Raw genomic sequence first — 27238 nt, 5'->3', positions numbered from 1 at the left:
TTTTGTCCCTGTAGCTGGAAAGGCAACAGCAAAATGTAACAGGAATACTTGGCTAGTCATCATGCAGCAGGTCTCATTGATTTATGAAGCTAAAATCAAGGGATGACATTTCTGATATTTAATTTATTGGTGCTGTTTCTAAACTCAATAATCTGTGACAGTTTGCTACTGCAAACAAGGATATTGTCTATTGCCTGTGCTGCTACAAACATGCCAATGAATCAGTCTGAAAAGAATCCTTGTGACTTGCTTTGTTGAGACATGATTCTAACCTGATTCGTCCGTAACAAATATACACATTGACTCAACTCAGACTGAACTGTGCACTGGTGAGCTTCAGCAAGGTTAACAGCTTAATTGTGCATGATCAAAAATCATCTGATGATTCTGGAAAACTGCCCAAACACCAGTTGTTGCATAAATTTACAAGTTTACTGAATTTAAACATACTTTCAACAATAGTGCACTCAAGTTAGGAATTCCCATTGGGTTTCATGACAAATGGCCTGCACACTTCTGCACTAAGACAGCTCTGCTTCCTAGCTTGTAAAAAGGCTTCCCTGGTGTAATTTTTCCGTCATGTAAGTGAACAGTAGTTTGTGTGGTGTGAGCAGAAACACCCCATGTTGCAAAAACATGTACAGGTAAGAACTGCTATTTTGGCTTCCAAAAGGTCCACTCTCGTTCAAAACACACCAATGGGTAATCTGCATGACTGATTAATAGTGTGCTTTTGAATGTTTTGCCAAGTTGTTGTTTCCATTTAGTGCATAATATTTCGATGACCGACTCAGCCATCTCCTTCAGGCACTGCACCTGTGAATTTTGCTGTTATATGTACGCAATGCCTGGATTCCAACCAGACTGTGAACAATTATTGGTCTCATGGCACTATTTATAGTTGAGTTCCATTCATCTCAATGCCTTGTTAGGAAGGTCAGAATACTGAGAAGTCAACCTTCTTTTGGTGGAGCATATCCAACTTGAGTACACAGTGGAACATCTCCTCCCTATAGAGTGAAGTTACGTGATCACTCAGGTTTTCTTGGCTTGACTGATTGACATAGTACACCTGAATGCTCTACCGAGCTGTTGTTTCCATTTTATGTGAGATATTTTGATAACTGATCCAACTGCCTTTTTAAGGTGCTGCGAGTTTTGCTGTTATGTATACTTGCTGCCTAGATTCCAACCAGTCCGTAAAACTTTCTTTTATTCCTCCAGAGACTGTTGAAGAAATTGTTGGCACCATTAAAGTGACATCACGCATTAGTTCATGTTGCCAGTAGCTTCTGAGCAGCAGCAGGGCCAGGATAGCTGACTCTTATCACTCCAGGGCATATTGTTCTGTCACTACTGTGACTGGAATTGGCACTGTGCTTACCAATGTACTATTCTTGGCGTCCTATATTCTCTTTAGCACATCCACATTTATTTTTGCCTCACCACATCATTACAATACATGGATTCCTCTCAACCTGACATCTCGGTGACCTGTCCCTCCTTTCCAACCTCCCCCAACCAACTGCTCTTCACTCTACGAAGAATAAACTACCAGTTAACAAGTAAGGTACTGTCGTTTTTTCTCTTCCAAATTGTAAATGAGTCTGTTGGTAGTACTTCCAAAATAAGGGAATGGTGACCACTTACCCATATCAGACTGATGTGTGGTGCAAAGAAACAAGTAACAAAAAACTTTGTTCACTAGCTTTTGAGCTCTGGCTCTCCTAGATCACTCACAAAATACAAGAGACACCTAAACACACATTACCATGGCCACGGTGATACTGATCATTGGTCTATGTTGCCATGGTTGTGGCACTGTGTACTTGGGTTTCTGTGTGATTGTGTGTGTGAATGTGTGTGCCTTTTACTAGAATAAAGGTAAGAGTGTCAAAGCTAGTGACCATTGTTTTCTGTTACACGTTTCTACGCACCACACATCAGTCTGATACAGGTGAGTAGTTGTCTTTCCATTATTTTGCAAGTTCTTCAAACCCTTACAGAAGTAATTTATTTTTTCACTGTAGCTCTTTTCCACCTTATTTCCAAATTGTCCCCTGATGACAAACCTGGTAGATGCACATAATTTAAAACTTAATGCCTGAGCACCTCAGTATATGTGAGTAAAAATTTATAATAAACTGAACGGTGGAATGATGTTAGGAAGAACTCCGCTTACAGCTGGTAAATTTTTTTTTTTATTGAAACACGAGTGGTTTCTCAGCTTTTAGCGCATTATAAGGTGAACCTACTTGGTAAAAAGACATTCTTTTATTAATTTTAATATCTGTAAAATGTGGTTACACTGCATTTTGCTTTTTACCACATACATTCACCTGATGATGTGGTCTAGAGCCACAAAACCGGTCATGTTTTAATAAACAATTTTACCAGCTGCAAGCGGAGTTCTTCCTACATCCTGCCTTTCAACAGCTTTGGTTGCCTGGAGTATAAAATTGTTTGGGAAAGGTGGAAATACAATGATGAGGGAAAAAATTGCAGCTACAAAAAATTATTAATGCAGCATAATGAAGTTTTGGCCATACATTTGTCTAGGTAATATATTTAATTGATTAGCATTGCAAGATCACAGGTTACTGTATGCATGAGATAAGCCATTGCAAATGTGAAAACACTGGTACATTAACTACCAGTGAAATTGCCAGAATGCTGAATTTAAGCAAGCAAATATGCATGCAGTGTATTGTACAGGTGCCAGACATCAGTCTGTTGGATGGAGTTTCATGCCCATGGCACGTGGTCGGTCAATACAGGTGCGGTTAATGCTGGTTGTGGATGACACTGGAGTTTTCGTCCTATGATGTCCCATATGTGCTCGATTGAGAAAGAGAGAGAGAGAGAGAGAGAGAGAGAGAGAGAGAGAGAGAGAGAGAGATGGTGATAGAGCAGGGTAAAGCAACAAGTAAGCACTCTTTAGAACATGTAGGGTTATAATGGTAGCATGTGGGTGAGTGTTCTTCTGTTGGAAAATACCCTGTGTAATGCTGTTCATGAATGGCAGCACAACAGGTCAAATCACCAGATTGATGTACAGATTTGCAGTCAGGCTGCATGGGATAACCATGAGAGTGCTGTCATACAAAACTGCATCCCAGACCATAGGTCCAGTTGTAGGTCCAATGTGTCTTGCATGTAGAGAGGTTGGTTGCAAGCCCTGAACTGGCCTCCTTCTAACCAATACATGGCCACCACAGGCACCATGGTAGAACCAGCTTTCATTAGTCACAGATGGTGGTGGTTTATGGTCAGTGGAATGCATGTTACAGGGTGTCTTGCTCGGAGGTGTCCTTGAAATAACTGATTTGTAACAGTTTGTTGTGTCATGGTGGTGCTGCTGCTACTCAAATTGCTGCTGCAGATGTTTTATGATGTGCCAGAGCTGTACACCGAACACAATGGGCTCGGTAGCGCCACATGGATGTCTGGAGCTTGGTCTTCTTGCAACCATACATTCTTGTGACCATTGCTGCAATCATGTACAGTGGCTACCTTCCTGCCAAGTCTTTCTGCAGTATCACAGAACGAACATAGAGCTTCTCATAGTCCTATTACATGGCCTCTTTCAAACTCAGCGAGGTGTTGATAATGGTGTCTTTGTTCCCTTTAAGGCATTCTTGACTAATATCAACTCACCATGTCCAATCTCAAATGAAACTAATGTTCATGGTTGTATCAGCATGTATTTAAAGCAAAGCTGATTTGCATCCTCATACAGGCATTTCTAGCACCACTCTCAAGTGACTGGCATGAAATTTCAATGGACATCACCTTTCAGATTTAGAAACATGGGGTGCTACCAGTTTTCATTTATGTCACACAACTCCTCCTTTGTTATGTCATTTTTTTTCATCAGTGTATATTTAACACAAAGATTTGTTTCCAAAAAAAGACTGCTATACAACCAATTAGTGGACCAGTGCTACTATTTGACTGAAAAATTCATGGAGGACAATTATACAATTTGAGACACAGAAAAGTATGATACACTTATTTGTACACTGTTTTGACAGTAAATGATATTGCTGTAGGGTATTTAAAACTTGTATAATATTTATTGTATTTCATTTTTAATGAGTGATTATGTTTCATTATTAGCGTGACCAGTCACCTGAATAAAAATCATCTGTAACTCTAAATGGCATTGCAATAATTTGTGATAAACAATGTAAAACTTTTTGTTTTACCTTAACTTTGATGTGTTTCCAGTATAACAACTGAAATTATTTGAAGGTGTGCATTGTGGACAAATAAATCACAATTTACAAAAATAACAGTAATATAGTCTTATCGGTGCTTACTGTACATCAAACATATGAACATCATCATCATTCTGAAGATACTGTTAATGCGTGATACATTATTTGGAAACTGCCAACTGTCACCAAATACCATTTTACTACTGTTTCACTATTTGTGGTACATTTTTAGGAGTTACCTTCATAAGAAGAGTTTCTATATATTGATGCTCCATACTGTCTTTCTTTTCATTTTTGGCCTTGCTTTGCCCAGCGTTGGGTTTCACCAGAGGCAAATATTCCATAAAGAATGGTGCCCACAATGTAGACTGCACTAGCAGTTAGAAATACAAGCCGCCATTCTTTTTCTGTCTGTAAGAATAAGAAAATAAGTATCCTATTTAATGTTATAAAAAAATATACAAAAAAGTGAATTGTTGTAATATGCTGTATATATTGTTGAAGCATAGCAAAGGAAGAACAAAGACAATCAGAAAGGTTTGTGAGGTTGACAGTCATTTAAAACTATTAATGAATAACTTTCTTAAGCAATGGTCCTTTAAGGAATTGTGCTGGATGAGAAGGAAGAAGAAATTACACAAATTTTGTCATTTAAAGGGACACATAAAGCAAAGGACTGGAATGGAACACAAACCTACAACGGCAGCTCCCAAGAATCTGAATCCTAAATTATTTAGTGACACCAAAAAGACAATGAGCTTGTCAGTAAGTAGGACTTTGAACTGAAATAGCTGCAAAAAAGTAAGGGCAAGAAGTCTGGTTTGAACAAAGAAATTTTATCAAAGAAATAAGTAAGACTATGTACACGAAAGAATGAGGAATATAAAAACAAAAGAGAAACTATAACAAGACCATATATAATGGATGGGGTAAAGGTAACCACTGTTTATATTGTTAAGGTGTTGAGCAAAAAGAGTTAAGGTGTTGAGCAATTGAGAACCATACAATCATGACTGAAATCATCTTTAAACTTTGGACAATGTATTTCCTCAATGCAAAATGACTAACAAATAACACACACACACACACACACACACACACACACACACACACACACACACACACACACACACACACACACACACACACACACACACGAGTGATTCCTGGTTGAGACAATGTAGTTGTGTGGGTGTATGCACTGGGTTTGAGAGTCAGTTAGCTCTTTATTTTCTATACATTATAATTGGATTCTCTCACTATAAAGTGAAGCAAGTCATTTAATTTACAATTACAATACACTTTCTCAGAGAAAAACATGGCCACATGCTGACTACTTACATGACTGGCTTTCATATGAATCTTAAACTAAGTTTTTTTAAGGATGGTGATAAGTACTTAGTCTGCCTCTGTAGCTGAGCGGTTGACATGTTTGACTGTCATGCAAAGGACCTGAGTTCAATTTCTTGTACTGTAAGGAACATTTTTTCTTGGTAGGAGGACTGTGATACAGTGCACTAAACATCATGAGGGCTATTGGGGAGCTACTTGAATGAGAACTGGCTGCTCCAAGGTTGGAAGGCTGACAATGGTTGGAAGTGCAGTGTACTGACCGTATGACCCTCCATATAATCAAACAGATATAATTTTAGTTTGTGTTTGAAATTAATTTTACTGTTAGATTCGTCACATTGGTGGATAAATTGCAAAAGATTTTTATGGGTGAATATTTCATTCCTCTTTGTGATAAAATCAAATGAGTGTATGGCATCATTGGCCGGAAGGCCCCATCCGGGGGAGTTTGGCCACCAAGTGGAAGTCTTACTTCAGTCGACACCACTTTGGGCAACTTGCGTGCCAAAGATGAGGATGAAATGATGATGATGAGGACAACACAACATCCAGTCCTCAAGTGGAGAAAATCTCTAACCCGGCTGGGAATTGAACCTGGGCCCACTTGCATGGGAGGTGAGCACATTACCACCCAGCTAAGCAGGTGGACACTCGTCTGTGTAAATATAATATAAACGGATAGATAAAAGAGCTACTCACCAAGCAGCAGCAGGAGAATACTCATAAAGATATTGAAATTTGCAAGTTTTTGGAGCCACTGGCTCCTTCTTCTGGCAGAAGGATTGAAGGGAAATGAAGAGGGGTGAAAGAAAAGGGCTGGTGAGGCATAGAAAATGGGGAGCGTTTGGAAACACTAAGGCCTTCTAGTATTATAATCATGAATGTTAGTGTTGTTTTCAAACTACAGTTGATTGTTGACAACAAATTCCATAAAGAAATAATGTACCGTGAATCTGTTGAAAGAAGGAGAATCCTCAGGGATGACGAATGAGTTATGGTACACATTAACAAAATGTAAGGAATTAACAGGAACTTAATTTCTACAATGTATGAATAATGAAGTATCATTATATTGTTTCCTGCTATTGACACTTATACCATCTAAATGTACATTACAGCCAACATATTTGTCACTATAGAACAGTAACTGCACTGATATTTAAAACAATTCTCATTTATTCTTCAGTCTCGGTTGAACATTCTTAAATACATGACAAGTTTCAATCTCTCTGGATCATCTTCAGATCTCTGTGGCTGCATCAGTAATCCGTCATGTCTGTGTCAGAACCTCATATCAGAGTACCGAGTTTTGCAATTCACTGCAAAACATGGTAGTCTCATATGAGGTTCTGATACAGACATGATGAGCTGCTGACAGAACATAGATCTGAAGATGATCCAGGTAGATTGAAACATGTCATGTACTTAAAAATAAGAAGAATAAATGAGAATTGTTCTAAACATCTAAATTTAATCAAGTAAATTAGAAAGAAATCTGCTACTTTGAGAAAAAGCTGCTGTCTTGTCAGTTATACTACTAGTTAGTAATATATTCAAATTAAACTAAATAACAATTGTGTGTGCTACTAATGCGGAGGTGGTTTGTACAAAACTTCACTGATCTCAAGTATTTCTGTATTACTTGTTGTATTCATGCACATGTTCTGCATTACCATTACTTGTAAATCATGACACTTGCTCCCTCACCACCAACATAGCTAACAGCTACTCACATATCTCCCATAACTGGCCCCCACACTAACATTCACTTCCTCTTCTCTATTATCATCTTTTCCACTTGTGTCTCTGTCACTATTGTTCATATCTAGTCCAAACTTGCTTAGTTCATTCCTAGATATGTTGTTTTATAAGGTTCAGTAATGTAAAGATCTTGAGAGCACTAATTAGTAACTGTGCTTTTCCTTTAGGGAGTTCGTGTCTCTTGTCTTCCATTTGCAGAAGGCATCTCAGATTCATATAACCAATACTTTAAGCAAAAACTGACAGCAAAATTCAAACTGCCATAGACACATCAGAGACGGCAAGGAAAATCAGTGCTGGTATCATACTGATCCTGATAATACCTTGTTATGCAGTGACTGACACTATCACTACACAAAGCTGGAAAAAGAGCTGCTAAACTTGCAAATTTTTGGCTGTAGCACAAGAAGAGTAAGCAGTTATTTGGGCTGAAGCTTTAAATATCAATGTTAGGGCTAAATGAGATTATAAAAAATCCTTCCAAACAAGCGAAAGGATCCAGGAGACACTGCAAGTCTGATAACTTAAGTTTGTATGTCTCCAGTAACTTAAATGAAAAAATTAAAATGCAGTCTGACACCACATGGAAAATGTGCTAGCTAAGTCTAGGAAGAAAAGTTCTAAGCAGACCAAGAAGGTCTTGTTGCTGGTGATAGTCATGGGAGAGGTAAATCAGACCTAGCCCAGAGCTCTTTGGGAAGGGCTTATCAGGTAATTAATATTTTTAATCCAAGTACAGGTTTTTACAATTTCAACTGTGATTTAGTCGTTTTGGGGAAGGATATTGGAAAATAAGATCCTGAAATGATAGTACAGGGTGAAGTTAAAAATTTGGATTGTAACCTTGATTACATATTTGATGGTGACATCAGGCACATTGCTGAGAATGTTTATTACAATAGTGTCAAGATCATGTGTCTCTTTGGGTAGTATGATAACCCTAGGATGAAGTGATCTATGGACATGTTAATGGAGAATTTGGAAAACTATTCAGGGGAGAGGGACGTTGATACATGGGTGTGTCTGAAGCCTCATCCCGTCACTTGGTCACATCATACATGACACTGATTGCATCTGAACACTTCTGGTGGAAGCCTCCTTGCATGGCTAATTATCAGAAGCATCCAGCCTGACCAAAGCAGTATTCTTTCTATCCAAATAATTCCATAGGCTTTTTAGGGTTAATTTATCTAAAGGCAGAGCCCCAGAATAAATACAATTGCACTTGAAATAATGCCTAGCAAAATAAGATATTGCACCAGCTAATAAAAATACTAAGTGCAATTTGTGGCTGTTTTCAAAAACTAAACAAAAAACCAAATACAGATACATTAGGTTTACTTGTGCAGACACTGCGTGGGCCACCGAAAGACAGTTTCAAAAATATAACATGTAATGATATTATAAAATTCATCAGGTGATTAAAAAGTAATAATTGTTTTGGCTATGGCAATGGCAATGTTTGTAACAGTGTGTTAAAATCTGGTGCCAATTTGATAAGATTACCTGTAAGCTATTTTTGTAATCAATCAGCGACTCTGGGCATACTTCCCGATATACTAAAATTTGCTGCAGTTATACCTCTAATTACCAACTTCTACTAAATGGACAACTGACCCTCCTCAGACACCCAATAATGACATTAATTACCAAATGTGTTCAAGAAAGTGGTCTATGATGGAATACAGACTTATTTAACTGAGCAAAACTTGTTAATTGCCTCTCAGTTTGGCCGTTGTAAGGGATTACGCACCAAAAAAGCAACACATGACATCAAAAATCAATTCTTGGTATAAATAAATAAGAAAAATTATGTCTGGTGGTGTATTTTGGAGCCTTACCAAAAAGCCTTAGACTGGAGTACAAAATTGTACTTGGCAGACTAAAGTCTTGTGGCATTAATGACATCTCTTGCATGGTTGGAAGCTTACATTTATGAGAGGGAACAGAGAGGCTCTCTTTGTCAGATTTTGTCACTGGCATGAAACTAACCACAGAAAGGGGGAAAATTACATGTGGGGTCACTCATGGATTGGTACTGGGACCATTCTTCTGCCTACGCTGCACAAATGATGTTCCAACAGCTTTACAGGATGGTCAAAAAACTAACATTTGCTGACGGTACAAGCACATCAGTCTTAGATTAGATTAGATTAGATTTACTTTCATTCCAATTGATCCGTAATGAGGAGGTCCTCCAGGATGTGGAACATGTCAGAAAAACAACAATACATGACAAATATTTACAACTAAAACAAATAAGCTAATGTACCATTCCACAGGTCCCAAGTGGAATGATCGTCATTTTTTAATGAACACTATATGAAAGAGTCATTTTACAAATACTAATGCACTGAATTTAAAATAAAAAAGTTTTTTATTTATTTATAAGGTAATAAAGGGCAGCGTGGAGGGTAAAAATCGTAGAGGGAGACCAAGAGATGAATACACTAAGCAGATTCAGAAGGATGTAGGTTGCAGTAGGTACTGGGAGATGAAGAAGCTTGCACAGGATAGAGTAGCATGGAGAGCTGCATAAAACCAGTCTCAGGACTGAAGACCACAACAACAACAACAATACTTATTTACAATGAACACATTACTGCACTGAAATTGTGCAGAAGTTATATTGTACTTATATACAAATCAGTTGGTTTTACTGAGAAATTTATCAATGGAGTAGGAGTTGGCCACCAATAAATCCTTTAGGCTTCTCTTAAACTGAATTTCATTGGTTGTTAAGCTTTTGATGGCTTTTGGCAAGTTATTGAAAATGTGTGTTCCTGAATAATGCACACCTTTTTGTACAAGACTAAGTGACTTTAAATCCTTGTGAAGATTATTCTTATTTCTAGTATTTATTCCATGAATTGAGCTGTTGGTTTGAAAAAGTGATATATTTTTAATGACAAATTTCATTAAGGAATAAATATATTGGGAAGCAGTAGTTAGTATCCCTAGTTCCCTAAACAGGCTTCTGCAGGATGTTCTTGAGTTCACACCACATATAACTCTTACTGCACGTTTTTGTGCCCAGAAAACTTTAGCTTGGCTTGATGAATTACCCCAAAAAATAATCCCATATGACATTATGGAATGAAAGTAAGCATAGTATGCCAGCTTTTTCATTTTTATATCCCCTATGTCTGACAAAATTTGCATTGCAAAGAGAGATTTGTTAAGACGCTTCAGCAGTTCTGTGGTGTGCTCCTCCCAGTTGAATTTATTATCAAGCTGTAATCCCAAGAATTTAACACTGTCCACTTCTTCTATCTTCTTGTCATCGTATGTCAGGCATATACTCGTGGGACACCCCTTACAAGTTCTGAACTGCATGTAGTGTATTTTTTCAAAGTTTAGTGACAAAGAATTGGCTAGGAACCAGTGATTAATGTCCACAAATATTTTATTGGCTGATCTTTCTAAGACTACACTTGACTTGCTATTTATTGCAATGTTTCTATCATCGGCAAACAAAACGAACTTGGCATCTTTCATGTTACTGATGAAAGGTCATTGATATAAACAAGAAAAAGTAAGGGCCCCAAAATGGAACCTTGCGGGACCGCACATGTAATTAGTTCCTAGTTGGATGATGCCTGATAGTTTGATACATGTCTCTTTCCTAATAACACCCTTTGTTTCCTGCCAGAGATATAAGATTTGAACCATTTTGCAGCATTTCCTGTTACACTATAATATTCTAATTTACTTAAAAGGATATTGTGATTTACACAGTCAAATGCCTTTGACAGATCACAAAATATACCAGTTGCCTGCAATTTTTTGTCTAATGAATTAAGCACATTTTCACTGTAAGTAACCTTTTAGATATCCAAACTGTGACTTTGACAGTATGTTATTTGAGATAAGATGGTTATAAAGTCGACTGTACATTACTTTTTCGAAAATTTTTGAGAATGCTGGCAACAGTGAAATTGGACGGAAATTTGATGCTATTTCTTTATCTCCCTTCTCAAACAGTGGCTTAACTTCAGCATATTTCAGCCATTCAGGAAATATTCCACTGATAAACGACTGGTTACACAGATAACTTAATATGTTACTTAGCTCAGAATCACATTCTTTAATTAACTTTGTTGATATTTTATCATAACCACTAGATGTTTTTGATTTTAAAGATTTTATGATGGACATTATTTCTGTTGGGGTAGTGAGGGCCAATGGAAGTTACTTGAAATGTCTGGTCTGAGGTATTCCATAGCAGCATCTACCGAACCTGACAACCCCATCTTTTCAGTAACAGTTATAAAATGTTTGTTAAAAAGTTCTGCAACACTATACACATCTGTCACCAATGTATCATTTACTCTTAATGCTATTTGTTCCTCTTCATGTCTGGTTCTACTGGTCTCCTCCTTCACTATATCCCATATTGTCTTTATTTTGTTATCTGATATGACTATCTTTTCCTTGTAATATATTTGCTTTGACATCCGTATTACAGTCTTTAATATTTTGCAGTTTTTCTTATAATGTGCTATAGCATCAACATTGGAAATGTTTCGGATTGACAGATACAGTTTTCTTTTTGTTTTACAAGATACCCCTATTCCTCGAGTAATCCATGGCTTCTTTGTAGACTTTGCTCTAACCTTGGTAAGTTTTGGGGGAAAGCAGTGTTCGAATAAGGTAAGCACTTTATTAGCAAAAGAGTTATATTTTTCATTCATGCCATGAGCACTGTAAACATCAGTCCAGTGAATGTCTCTGAGGAGTGTCCTAAAATAATCAATTTTTGGCTTACTGATTTCCCTCTTGAGCTCAGATTTAACAGATTTTATATCCTGTTCAGTATTAACATTTAACAGAGGGAACTGCATGTCATGGTCTGAGAGGCCATTGACTATTGGTTTTGTAATATAATTTAGTTCATTGGCCTTTTCTATAAAGATATTATCAATGGCTATTCGTGAGCAAGTGGCTATCCTAGTGGGGAACTTTACAGTGGGAATTAAGTTGAATGATAATGTTACTAACTCAAATAAGTTCTTATTGGGAGAGTCTTTAATGAAATCTACATTGAAATCACCAGCAACCACTATTTCTTTGTTTTTGGTAGTTAAATGGGCCAGTACAGCTTCAAGGTGGTTTACAAACAGACTAAAGTTACCTGCAGGTGCTCGATGTACACTTAATATTATGAAGGATTTTTTGTGAAATTCTAATTCTGTTGCACATGCTTCCATATGCTGTTCTAGGCAAAATTTATGAATGTCTATGTTCTTAAATTTATGATAATTCCTGATGAATGTGGCAACTCCTCCTTTCTCCATTTCTGATCTATAAAAGTGAGATGCTAACCTAAACCATGTAACACTTAAAAGTTCGATACCAGTGGTCACATGATGTTCAGAGAGGCAGATTATGTCAGCTGGGTTTGAAGACTAATTCATCTATGCAGATAGTTAATTCATTAATTTTATTTCTCAGTCCTTGAATATTTTGATGCAATAAAGATAGCTGAAATTTCACATTGACTGAGTTAAAATTGGGTACAGTTAAAACATCTGCTGACTGTTGAAAATTCTTAATCAATGGCTGTTTATGCTGATGTAATAAGCTGGAATTATGTTTTTTTTGATTTCTTTCTCAAACTGAAGATTTGTCTCAGTTGTAACCTCTCTTAAAAATTGCTTTCTTTCTGTCCTCCCTACCCTAAAAAAGGGTCTTTTCTGAACCCTATAACCACTGGTATTTTACCACTCATGACATTGCCTCCCCCCTTCAACTTTCCCGCTATTTCCCCAGCCAATTTACCCTTCCCCTTCCTGTTGAGGTGAGTGTGACCCCGCATCCGACATGAGCAGCTGTTCCAGCTCCAAATTAACTCTCTTGACAGAAGAGTTCAAATGAGGTCGGTCATGGCGCCCAAGAACAGATACAAACTCAACACTAGTATGCTTCGATGCCGATGCAATCTTCGCCAGGTCACACTCTATACTGTATCCAGGATCTCTGTCAATACTGTTACCTGCCCCACCCACTATAACCACGGTGTCTTCCTTAGTGAAATCTTTGCAAAGTGATCCTAAATCCTCTGTCACCTGCTCCAGACCAGCACTAGGTTTAAAAAAATTGGTGACCTGGTATTCTGATCCTAGTTCATCCTGCAAATGTTGGCCAACACCTCTTTCATGGGAACTACTTAACAACAACACTTTCTTTCTCTTTACTGATTTCCCTACATTCTTACTTTTCAATTTGCTGCTGAAAGTTTGTTGTGCCCTGTCTACACCTGCAACTGCTTGAGGCTCACCAGCTTCTAACTGAAGCAACAGGTCAAATCTATTTTCCACATTCACCATGAAGCTGTCAGACAAAGTTCTAGGCCTGTTCCTCCTGTTGCCTGTTGCCACTTCCACCTCTCTTTACCCTTCTCCCTCCTTAACCTGTTAAGATCTCCCCTGGCCTTGTCTAACTCAGCCTGAAGGGTGGCAATTTTCCCCTCCTGTTCTAGTATCTTCCTATCTCTACTACAAATCCTACAAAACCACTGATGAGTCTCATTTAATTCCCCTATTCCTACGCCACTACAGTCACCCACATGGAAAAAACTACAGCACCCATCACACCAAAGCCCCGACCTAACAATTCTACGGCAAGTCAAGCACTTTTCACTCATGATAAACGTAATAGTTTACTAAGAATAAGTCAGTTAAATTACAGATAAACATGAAAATATGGTTACACAAATTTGGCCTATACGCAACTGTGTGTAAGCAAAAACAAAAGTGCAAAGTTTCTGAAACAACAACTTAAACTTTACGCTACTTTCCGGAAATGCAGCCTTACAAGATTGAAATCAGATGATAGATAAATAGGTCTATATGAGATTCACCCAACATAAATTAAGTCTTAATTTCACATAGACTCAGTATTATGGGATTTCAAACAAGCCAAAATTTTCTATCACCACAAGTGATTATTAATGGTTTCATGGAATTTTTTCTTTGGGCAATGCTCCTAAAGTAAATAATGTGTTTATTCAGTGGAAATGAGCAGTAAGAATACTGTGTGAAGCAGATATCTGTACTTCTTGCAGAAGCCTTTTTAAGGGTCTTGGCATTCTTACACTGTCTTCGTAATACATTTATTATTTAATCATTTTTGTTGCAGACAGTAAAAATTGTATTTGAATTTACACAGTTACAAACAATTTTCATGTAAAACTTGCCTACATGTCTCAGTTTCAAGGTGAAGTTATATAATCTGGTGTAAACATATCAGACAAGTTTTCATGTAATGTAATGTAAAGCAAGAAATTGGGAAACCCAGGTAGACATATTTTTATATTTTTGAAGAAGAGTAGTAATTTACTGTGAACAGCACTCAGTTTTTAAGGGGTAGGTAACTACTTTCTTTAATAAGCTACCAATAAAATATGAGCAGCATTTATTTAGTATAACTGAAGAGGAGGCAGTTTTATCCCTCCAAAAAGCAGTAGCTAACTGACTTGATCACTTGATTCAATTTAGCCAGCATATGCAGGAATAGTATGAAGCAGTTTAAGGATAATTTATTGTTAATATATTACACAGATTGCTTCTGCTCCTACATATGATTTGGGACAAAATGAAGTTTATTTTATTAATGCTGACAATACTGCCATGAACTGTGATGCATGCAGTGAAACACAGTGATCAGCATCGCTGACTGGCATGCTGCAGGTTGTTAATTCAAACCAGACAAACAGCAATTATTTATTATTTAGTATTTGTCAGTTTTAGAAGGTTCGTGAAATCTGTAAAGTTCGTAATGTTTGTATATTCTGGAATAAATGACATTTGTATGAGTAAATCCATCCTCCATACATGAGTCCAGTTCTGCCATACATGAGTCCAGTTCTGCTCACTGGTGTCAGTAATAAATATGCTTTCAGCACTAAATGTAGTACTTCATTAATGAACTTGCCTCCAGATTCAAACTTGATTGTGATTTGAACCTGACATTGTTTATGGGGATGCCAGGTACTTCAAAACATTTACATCACAGTGGTTCTAATTAGGCAAGTGGCTTCAATTAGGCAATGTGAAAGCTGTTGCCTACATGTATAGGAACTAGAATAGAAGTAGTACACCATTTCTATGATCTGTATATTCATGAGACAGACAGATTCCAAAACAGCTGCAAATTAGCTGCATATCAGGCATCCATCAGTGTATTCTGGGAACACTGGTTAGTACCCAACAAAATGGCTGAAGAGATTCGACCGAGTAGCAAAATACAAAGGTGGAATGACATGATATGCTTGTCAATTAGGTACTTACATTTGGATGTTACAGCCCAGCAGTACTTTAAGATCAATGAACAGAAACTTGATGACTAGGACAAATTCCAGGTCCAACTAAAGAAAAGTTTGGCAACAATCAGCAGCAAGTCTGCTCAGTGGAAGAACAATTAAAGAACAGGGCCCACTATCATAGGCAAACAACACAGTCATACATACAGGATATTTTGGTCCTAGAAGCTGAATATGATAGAAGCTGAGAAAATCTCACACTTGATGAAAGGACTCACAAAAGACATGTACTAACCTCTGGTGAAGGATGTTACAGTGACAGAGGAATTCATCAACTGGTGCCAGCAAATAGTGGAATTGCAACAGAAAATAGCAAGCCCAAGTAACAATACCAGAGAAGGAAAGTTGCTACTCACCATATAGCAGATATGCTGAGTCGCGATAGGCACAACAAAAAGATTCACACAATTATAGCTTTCAGACATTAAGGCCTTTGTCAGCAGTCTCAGAGAGCTGAAACCACACTGCGAGCAGCAGCACCAGTGCATGATGGGAGTGGTGACTGGGTGGGGGTAAGGAAGAGGCTGGGGCAGGGAGGGGGAGGGATAGTATGGTGGGAGTGTCAGATAGTCAAGTGTTGCAGATTAGATGGAGGGCAGGAGAGAAGGTGCAGAGAGGGGAGGGGGTAATTAGCAGAAAGGAGAAAAATAAAAATAAATTAAAAGACTGGGTGTGGTGGTGAAATGACGGCTGTGTAGTGCTGGATTGGGAACAGGGAGGGGGCTGGATGGGTGAGGACAGTGACTAACGAAGGTTGAGGCCAGGAGGGTTACAGGAACGTAGGATAACTTTCCCTGCAATAGACCCTACGTTCCCGTAACCCTCCTGGCCTCAACCTTCGTTAGTCACTGTCCTCACCCATACAGCCCCCTCCCTGTTCCCATTCCAGCACTACACAGCCATCATTTCACCACCACACCCAGTCTTTTAATTTCTTTTTATTTCTCTCCTTTCCACTACTCCGCACCTTCTCTCCTGCCCTCCGTATAAACTGCAACACTTCCACTCCCACCATACTATCCCTCCCCCTCCCCACCCCAGCCTCCTCCTTACCCCCACCCAGTCGCCACTCCCATCATGCACTGGAGCAGCTGCTCGCAGTGTGGTTTCAGTTCTCTGAGACAGCAGATATATATATATATATATATATATATATATATATATGTGTGTGTGTGTGTGTGTGTGAGTGTGGTTTCAGTTCTCTGAGACAGCAGATATATATATATATATATATATATATATATATATATATGTGTGTGTGTGTGTGTGTGTGTGTGTGTGTGTGTGTGTGTGTGTGTGTGTGTGTGTGTGTGTGTGTGAGTGTGTGTGTGTCCTGCTGACAAAGACCTTATTGGTCGAAACCTATAATTGTGTGAATATTTTTGTTGCGCCTATCGCAACTCAGCATCTCTGCTATATGGTGAGTAGCAACTTTCCTTCTCTGGTATTTCTAGTAAGAAATGAGATACAGCAGTGTACTGCAGCCAGAAATGTTGGACTGAGTATGTATAAGATAGCAGCCATGAATGTTGACCAAATATGTCAAGAGGTAATAGAGAAAGTTGAAGAGGATGTGTATCAATCTTTAGAAACAATCTCCACCACCAACCAAATGAGCCAGGAAGAATGAACTTGGTCAACTAACACTTCCGCCACAACCATCATAGAACAATTCAGCATTAAACCAACGCATGTACAACCAACTTCTCTGTGAAGTGTTATGCTTCATAGAAGAACAGACATTTGGAGGGCTGAGAACTTGTTGGTACCTTTTCACTGTGTTTGCACTGGACACATGGTATGCTACTGCACAGAAAGAAGATGACTATTATGCTGCAAGACATCAATCATCACTACATTCCTATTCACGCCAGTCATCTGCAGATGATTAGCATGGACCTGTCGAACAAATCATTACCGCACCCTGGATGAGACCACTTCCAAACACACCGCAATCATTCCCCAGCACCATATAGAGTTAGCATCTGCTCATCTAGTAGCTAAATTTGAGAAAACTAAACAAGGTGACCATCTATGAAGATGAGACCTCCATGGATGACAGTCACCAAGATGTTATGAAATCTAACTGAGTCAATCATCAACAACAGATAATCTGTCTGGCTGCTAATTGACTCAGGAGCTTCCTTTTCAGTAAAGTCAAATGCTTATCATTGTCAGCTAAAGAAAACTATGTTCCATAAGATGGAAGCAATTGTGCCTAAGATAGCAAATGGGTAATAAATCAAGCAAATGGGAACTTTGTTTTGCAAGAACAATTAAATGACAGAACGCAGCTCTCAGAATTGACTGTTTTAGCAGAATCTGTTCATAATGTTATTTTCGGGTGGGACTTCTTGCAGACATCAGAAGCAATCAGACTGGACGACAAGAGCTACAGATTGATGAAGCTATTATAGCAAGCACACATAACAAAGATTGCTCTGGACAGTTGTTTGCCATAGAAAACCCTGTTATCCCATCATGATCAATGAAATGAGTTCCAGTCATCACTCGAGATGCTCAGTTAAACTATGAAGCTTTTGTCAACCACAAAAAGTTACTAAGCCTCACAAAAGAAATCTAATGCCAGTGACAATCATAAGCATTGTAGACAGTCAAGAAAAACTTTGGATTACTGTCATAAGCAGCCACACCTCATTCCTAAAAGTATGTGCAGAGTGACAGCCAAACCAGTCCAGGAAGGGCAGTTTAGTGCCATTAATAAAGAATCAGGCTGCACAATCTCTGTAGACAATATGGAGAAGAAAGCAATTACTGAATTGCCAATACAATCTTACCTGACCGAGGAAGAACATTGGTGAGTGTTTGCTGTTCTGCACCAGTTGTCAAATGCTTTCAAGTCTGGAGTGGAGAAAAGGCAGACAAAGAAGCCCAAGGTAAAGCACTGTATCAGTACTGGCAAACATCCACAATTAAGCCAGCACTCAAATGGGATATTGCCATCTGAACAATGAATAATACAGGAAGGAGTAGAGAATAATGTGGTATTCATGTTTTTCTATACCTCATGGACGAAATGCCTGCAAAATCCTGAGAAATATCTATCGAGACAATCAGCTGAGGACACAAACACGTAACTGCCTTATAAATATACATTCGGTCTCACAGCACTACAGAGACAGGTTGGGAGAGTGCCCTCATAAGTAATACATGAATCACTTCAGCTATTGCACTCTAGGTGATGTTCTTAGAAACAAACAAGTGATCCTGGTTACACTATGACCAAACTACAACAGTCTCCCTGACAACACAGCACTGACATTTGAAAATTTAGCTGCTACTGTGAGACACAAAACACTGAAGACCTGCCTCACGCAGGTAACCCAAGGTCAGCAACACACACTGACAACCAACATCTACAAATTATGGTTTGCAGATAACCTGATGAGAATTGAACAGAACTGTTTGCTGCCATTGTGGAGTTAACTGGGAGGGCTGGTGCCCGAAAAAGGTGGACAAGGGAAGACCTGGTATGGCCCTGAGTCAGTAGTGTCCGGTTCTCTCCACCAAAGAGTGCAGGTTTATTCTGATGCCTGATAATCATTGAAGAGGAGTGAGGAGCCAGTCAGGTACGAAGGCATATGGGTTTAGCAGGGTGGTTGTCATATTTTGGGCCAGTATCATGCACAGATATCAAGCACCTCTTGTTGCTATCAAGGGTGCTTCTAGGGTTATGTAGTACCAGTACAGGACCTTCCAGCCTACTGTCCAGTCTTAAAGTCAACATTTCGGTGATGAGTTCATCTCTAAAGATGGTAATACATGAATACTTTATGCCCACTTTGTGAACATCTTCCAACAGGAAATAAGACTTAGCCAAATGAAACTGTCTCGAGAATCTGTTGACTTGAGCCCAACAGAGTAAGTCTGAGACCAGCTAAATTTGCAGTGCATCATTGCAAGAAGCTGCCTCACACACTGGATGATCTCTGGAGGACTGCCATTGAAGAGTGGGACAGACTTGAGTAGCAACATCAGAATACCAAGGAGGATCCAAGCATGTTAAATGAATTGGATGGAGCAATCCAGTATTGAAGGTTACCCAGCAGCAGATCTTGATTTCACACCTGTGCACTTTCAAGAACACTGTCTTTACTTTCTTGGTTACTGTTTTGTTTTTCTTCCACAGTAGAGTATACTTTTAATTTCATTAGGCCTCTTCTTTTATTATGTCTTTTTCTTGCATTCAGGTCCACAAATATTCACAGACACACATATGATGCAAAACTTTATTTGAATAGCTTATACTTTTCAGATTCTTGTAGAAAACTGACCCTGTTAGGAACAATGTGGCCGATGAGGATAGGACTGACAATGCCAGGCACTGTTCCTGCTGTGTTGCTCAAACCCACAATGATGCTAGCATATTGCGGGGCAATATCCAGTGGGTTCACACTGCAACAGGTCAGACATTTTTATTAAGCATACACTAAAATGAAACTAGAATTAAATATTGAAAGGAAATAAAGTAATTAACAAGCAGGAGCATCAGACAGAACACAAAGACAATTACACAATTGCCAGCTTTTGGAACAACAAGTTCTTTCATTTACCACACAAGAGGAAAGGACTGGGCAATGTACTCTTTTTCCTTCCTAGCTGCTTCCTCTCCATGGTTTACACGGTCTCTCTCCTGCCTCTGTTTCTTTCCATATTTGTCTCAAGTATGCTTCCATTTCCAGTCTATCCTCATCTACTCTGATTTGTCAGCCGGCATTTCTGTCACTTCTAGAATCTGTTCTTTTCAAACCTCACCTTTTGCTACCTTGCACTGATTTCCCTCATGGTCTGCTCTAATGTATCTTCCTTGCCTTCAGCAGCTGGGTGAAATTAATTTCCAGATAAGCTCATTTCTCAAAACTCTTTCCTCACATTTTAGCAAATGATGGTTCCAAAAGCTAGTGTTTTGTGGCTGTCTGGTCCTCTCTGCCAATGTTTCATAAGTAGAAAAGTATTCTACCTACTTGCTTTCACCGGCAACATTAACATTAAACAAAGAACAGCATTGTACAAAGATATATTATTCCTAAAATTACAGTTTATCTTTTGGAAGCAAGAAATTTTCTAATTGAATATGATTAATTTGTTATATTACAATAATTAAAAGTGGAAGATGGAAACAATAACAAAAATAAGAAATACAAAGATTCACCTTCACATAAACACATATAACAATTAGAAAGTCTCACAGCCTTTTGACCTGCAGTATCATTCTACCTCTGTTATAATTATATGGTTTAAAAAAACAGCCACAATCTCATATTGGAGTATGCAATATACTGCTTTTAATGTCTTACTCAAAACAAATGGTATCGAGTACTGTACTTTCTTATAAACACAATTCACATTTATTACATATTATTTAACGTTTTATGGAGGAATCATAGATTATATACCAATTGATGCTAAATCCTCTGTCATCAACAAAATAATTAGTATCATATTTATGACTGTATAATAAGCTATAAAAATCATCAAAACTGAAAGAAAATTACAAAGGAGTGCTGAAAAGTAATATCAACAAATTTTTTATGTGAAAACTCTACTATAATCTATGTTTTTGCAAAAGTCAATTAATTTCCTGTTGAAATAATCAGATAGTTATGTTATGAATGGAGAATATTTGCTAGGATGATTATGTAATTTTTAATAATTGGACACTTAGGTTATATCTGCTGCTTTGTAGCATCTTTCATTCAAAACAATTAATTTGAAGAAGTTGTGAATGACCCAAAAATTGGATATTATGTGACTCGACCACCCTGCCAAATAGAGACACACAAGGAGGCTCCTTTCTCCCCTTGTCCTTCACTGTGACACCTCATCATCTGATGCTGTTCACATCCCTTATATATCCTACATATATACCTTAATACATCCTACCTATCCTGGTAGCAACACTAAGCATGAACTACACTAATGCACTCAGGTGGCCATTCTACCTGTCAGCAACATCCTCAATGCCACCCCAGAAAACTACCGTTCCCAATGCTTGACTGACTCCACATCTAAAACATCCTTTGTGCTCACCATGGCAAACTATATCCTCACCAACAATTACTTCTCCTTTGAAGGCATCAGTTACAAACACTATATCATTTTGAGTGACTGAATAGCTACAAACAGATCCCAATACAGCCGTGGGCAGCCACGTGGCACCATCCTAAGCAAAAACCTTCATAGGTCATCCAGAGGAATCCTTTCTATCCACACAGAATACCAAACATTAACATGGTTCAAATTAACTGATGACATCTTCATGATCTGGACTGAGGGTGAGGGCACCCTATCCACGTTCCGCCAGAATCCCAACACCATCTCCACCATTCACTGCATCTGGCATTGCACAGTGCAACAAGCTACCTTGCTTGATGGATGGCACCATCAGTTTCTACCAACCACCTATAATACCTCCATTTTGACAGCTGCCATCCATTTCACATCAAGAAGTCCCTTCAAAACAGCCTAACCATGGTCATCTCATCTGCAAAGACGAGCAGTCCCACTGCAAATATGCTAAGTGTCTTGTTGGGGCCTTCACAGACCAAAAATAACCTTCCCACCTCATACAGAAACAGATAACCCACACCTTGTCTCACCAGTCACCTACCATCTCCCACATACTCGCTGACTAGCCAGAAAGGAGCATCATCTATGACTCAGTAGCCAAGACTGGAGCAACTGAATCGTGTACTCCGCCAGGGTTTCAACTTCTTCCTGTAGGGCCCTGGAATGAAGAATATCCTCTCTAGGGCCCAGGAATGAGGAATATCCTCCCCACTATCTCCCCTCTCACAGAGGTATTCTGCTGCCCATGTAACCTATGCAATTTCCCTGTCTATCCTTATCACAACTTGCTCATAACCCCTTGCTCCACAGCTTATGTCCCTGTGACATATCAAGATGCAAGACCTATCCTATACACACTTACATGACCACCCTTCTTCAGTCTTGTGACAGGCACCTCCTACCTCATCAAACACAGGGTCACCTGTGCAAGCAGCCATGTTGTCTTCCAACTTAGCTTCAAACACTGTGCAGCTTTCTACAAGGGCATGTCCACTAACAAGCTTTCTGTCCACATGAATGGTCATCAACAAATTATGACCAAGAGACAGCTGGACTGCCTAGTTGTTGAGCTGATATGTAACATGATGTGCCTGACTTCACTGACTGCTTCACAGGAGGCGCCATCTGGGTTCTTCCCACTAACATCAGCTTTTCTGAATTACTCCCTGTGACCTATCCATCAATCCTGTAACCTTGCTGGGCTCAATGTTTGCTAGTGCCTGACCTCTACCTGCCTTTCTCATTCCCTGCCCCCTCTCAGCCCCAAACACACCTTCTATTCCTAAAGTGCATCTGCACAGTCCTTTCCTTCTCTCTGCTTCTCCCCTTCCTGCTCCTGCAAGTACAGCTCTTCTAATGCTAACCTAGAAGCTCACCATTCTGTGGCCAGCACATTGCTGCACATTTCCACATGCAGCACTACCACACCTTCCCCCATTCCCACCCTGCTGTCTCTCCCCCTCCCTGAGCCCTGCCTCTTCTGACCTCCCCACTGCCCACACCAGCCAAAATCACTGCTCACAACCGTCAGCCTTAGCACCTGGATATAGCTTGTGGAGATGTAGCCATGTTTGTATGAGTTGTGTGTGTGTGTGTATTATTATACCTCTGAGGAAAGATTATGTCCAAGCTCAGTCCACTTTTAAATATGCTTTGAATGTGCATGACTGCCGCTTAATGCATACTCTATTTGATTATTAGCAATCCATCCTGTTTCATATTATTGTTATTAGTATTTTATATTTATTTAACAAAATAGACAGTGTTTTACAAAAAAAGTTTGTCTACAACTGTTGATAATACAGACAGCAGAGAGACAGAGCTGTAGTTTGACAGCCCTTCTTGGCTTCCTTTTCTTGTGAAGTTGTTTCACTTTAGCAATTTTTAAGAATGTTGAAATGTTGCCAGTTGAAAACTGATTTACAAAATAAATCAGTGGTTCAAAGAATGTGTCTGCACATCTTTTATAACAAAATCTGGTATATTGTCTATTTTAATGAGTGTTTTGATGTTATGAACTTGATTTCTTGTTGTACTTCCAGTATATTTGTCGGCAAGAGAAATATTGTGTTATCTGCATGCTCAATTTTTGATGTCAGGTGTATGGTGTTTATAAGTGAAATTATGCTCAGTGATGTTTTCCACTACATTAACAGAATAACTATTGAAAACATTAGCTACATCCTTCAGTTTGTTGATAGTTTCTGAAGTGTCATTCATCAGTATGTTATTAAATTTAATTTTGTTATATTCCAAAAAGCTCTCATTTTATTGGCTGTGTTCCTTATGTATTTGTCATTTTCCAGCATTTTGGCACTTTTTATTACCTTCCTCATAATTGTTTGAAAGGTTCTTGGCCACTGTGCCAGATGATATATTGGAAAATACACATGATGCAGTTGCTCGCCATCTTCAGGTGGGACTGCAGCTAGCTGTTGTGGCTCATTAATTACATGCTGGTTCACTAGAAAAGTGCAGGTGCCAAGAGGCAGGGCTACAATGTCACTGCAGGTGTTGTTGACATCCAGAGGAACTTGGCAGAGAAACAAACCACAGATCCTGCATGCGTGGTGCAAGAAGTCCTGGTAGCAAGCTGTGGACCCCAGTGTACACACATAGGCAAGGGTTTGGTGCCTTGCTTAGCTGTTCTCGCTTTGATCTCCCATCTCAGTGAATTTGTTTGTATGTGATCGACGATGCCTTAGTGTCACCAGTGCTGGTTCCCACACTTTGCTGAGCTGAAACCTAGTCTCTCTTTTAATTATACCATTAATTATACGTACTTCAACTGCTTATTTAATGACAGAGTCCCAGTATGTGGAGATAGATGAGAAGATATTGTTCTGTTTGTAGTTCATGTCATATTCTGTATCATAACAAACAACAGTATCAGGAAAAGGATAGATTGCCACACACTGTAAAGATGACATGCTGATTTGAAGACAGGCAAAACAAAAAGACTGTTACATGCTGAGTTTCTGGCCAAAGCCTTCTTCAGAAGAGAAAATGCGCACAGGCTTTCACACAAGCAAGTACATCTTACGCACACATGGTTGCTATATCCAGCAGCTCTGGCCAGAATGTCAACAGATTAGTTACAACAGATTTTTTGACAGACCTGATGTGGTGTATCAAGCTAAGTCTAAGGAGACCAGGAATGTGCAAGTTACTGTGTCAGTATGGGAAATTATTCATTGGCCAGATGTGTCACACTGTTAAAGACAGATGCAATGAACACAGATGTCGTAGCAAGTTAGGTCTGTCAGAAAAATATGCTGTCGCACAACACTGTCTTCATACAAGACATGGCATAAAATACAGAGAGAGCAATATCTTTCAGCTACACACAACAGAGACACAAGATTCCTGTTCAGTAAAGCATGGGAACCAGCACTGGTGACGCTATGGCATTGATTGTTGGTCAAGGATTGCAAGGATTGCAGCTGGGCTTTTCTGTGCTGCACATGCTGAGTCCTCCAGTAAGAGGATCAAGATGTCAATATTTCTGTGATGACATTTGGTCCTGCCTCTTGGCACCTGTGCTTTTCTAGCAAATCAGTGTATAAACTGGCAAGCCACATCAGCTAGCCACAGTCACACCTGAAAATGATGAGCAGCTGTCCCATACCTATAAATACAAGGTGTATCTGGAAAGTAATGCATTGCTTTCTTTTTTTTATGCGACTATATGTCATAGAGTGGTCAGACCAGTTGTGGAGGGTGGGAGGGACCCTTAGAGCTTTCCAGTGATAGGTCACTTAATTGCCTCTGTGTTCTTGGAGGGTAAGGGTGCTTCTTCTGTGAACCTCTATGTAGTAGTTGTGTCAAACTTATGATGAAGAAAACTTTCGAGCAGTGCCATATGATAGAGTTTTGCCTGAAGCTCAACAAGATGCTGCTGGAAACTTTTGGAATGCTTAAAGAAGCCTTCAGGGATGAATGCCTTTCCAGACTGCAGTCAAACAGGTGGCACAAGGTGTTTAGAGAAGGTCGAGAGGAGGTAATTGATGAGGCCCATGCAGAATTCCCATCAACATCACAGATGGATGGCTTGTGACTCATGTGTGCCAGATAATAAGTGTTCACTTCATGGACTTGCCAAAAATGGTTGCTCATGAGATTGTATTGGAAGACTTGACCATGCGGAAGATTTGCATAAAATTTGTGCCCAGAGTTTTGACCGATTGCAAAAGCAATACCGAGTGGAAGTGTGTGAAGAACTCTAGCAACTCTGTGAAGATGATCCCAATTTCCTGGACAGTGTGATCACTTGGGACGAGTCATGGGGCTTTCAACATGATCCACAGTCAGAGAAGTAGAGTGTGGAATGGCACATGATGTCATAATGCCAGAATAAGGCTCGCATGAGCAAGTCCCAGGTGAAGTCAGTGCTCATCGCTTTTTTTTTTTAATGCAAAGGGGATAATGTACAATGGGTTCATACCCCCTGGTCACACTGACAATGCTCAAATTTACACAAGGTCGTGTCACAGGGTCACCATCATCTGAAAGGAGTTCCGCACATTGTGGAAACTGCATAGAGACTGAATGACAGGGTCACCTGCATCTGAAAGGAGTTCCCCACATTGTGGAAACTGCACCAAGACAATGAGCTGGCTCACACTGCCATTGTTGTCATGGTTTACCTGATAAATATTGGTATGACAATGGTGCTGCTGCTGCCATACAGGCACAACCTGGCCCTGGCAGACTTTTCTTTGTTTCCTTGGCTACAAAGGGGTCTCAAAAGAAAGCATCTTGAGTTGGTGGACAATGTGCAAGCTACTTCAATGGTTTCCCTGAAGAGCATCCCGACTGAGGAGTTCTGGAAAGCTTATGTGCACAGAAATCATGCTAGCAAAAATGTATTGATGCAAAAAGGTCATACTTCAAAGAATTTTAAGTTATTACATCTATTTTATGGGAGGGTGGTGGGTGAGGGGTGGGGGCATGGGGGGGGGGGGAGGTGGGGGGCAGGGTAAAAGGAGCTACACATTACTTTCCAGACAACCCCTATGTTATGGTTTCTACTCCCAAGACTCTTTTTCTTTTATTTAAGATGTTCTTGTTTGACTTTATTTGAACTGCTAATGTGGTGAATGTAGGCTGTCAGCATACATAGAATGAAGCATTTCTGAGCTGGGTGGTGAAGGTATTCAGCATGTAGGGACTGTTGGTATGGGCTGGTTTGCTTTGAACCTTTTGTTCTGATTTGTCACTGATGTTAACTGGAACTCTTTGTCTATGAATGAATAACACCATTAGTTTCTCATTTCTGTACAAACTAATATTCTTATGCAGACTGTTAAGGTGCTGATGGAACTTAGTCAGCTCTGCATTCTCCATGCACCCATGTGAGATTAAGTCTCTCTTCCCCAGTAAGTTAACAGAAGGGACAGTTACCATCCTTCAGAAATGAATATCATCTGACATATAACTGGTATGGTTATATTTGTCATAAACTTACTTTGTGTGGCATTGTAAATATTAT

At 39.2% G+C, this 27238-nt stretch overlaps 1 protein-coding gene across 3 annotated transcripts in view; it reads right to left on the bottom strand.

The window, feature by feature from the left end:
• The window catches only part of LOC126263034 (sialin-like), a 276453-nt gene that overhangs the window by 8655 nt on the left and 240560 nt on the right, over positions 1-27238 (bottom strand). For 2 of the 3 annotated variants that reach the window (XM_049960003.1, XM_049960002.1), the window contains 2 exons: positions 19953-20073; positions 4460-4631 (listed from right to left, as the gene is read on the bottom strand). In XM_049960003.1, coding sequence (XP_049815960.1) covers positions 4509-4631; positions 19953-20073 — 244 coding nt within the window. In that variant the 3' untranslated portion in view covers positions 4460-4508. Of the gene's footprint in view, positions 1-4459; positions 4632-19952; positions 20074-27238 lie in introns of those variants that run through there. The other variant, XR_007546802.1, reaches the window with a different exon arrangement.

Source organism: Schistocerca nitens, chromosome 6 (assembly GCF_023898315.1).
Source record: "Schistocerca nitens isolate TAMUIC-IGC-003100 chromosome 6, iqSchNite1.1, whole genome shotgun sequence".
Taxonomy (NCBI): Eukaryota; Metazoa; Arthropoda; class Insecta; order Orthoptera; family Acrididae; genus Schistocerca; species Schistocerca nitens.
The sequence above is the reverse complement of the archived record's forward strand: the minus strand, read 5'-3'. Positions and strand labels throughout refer to the sequence as shown.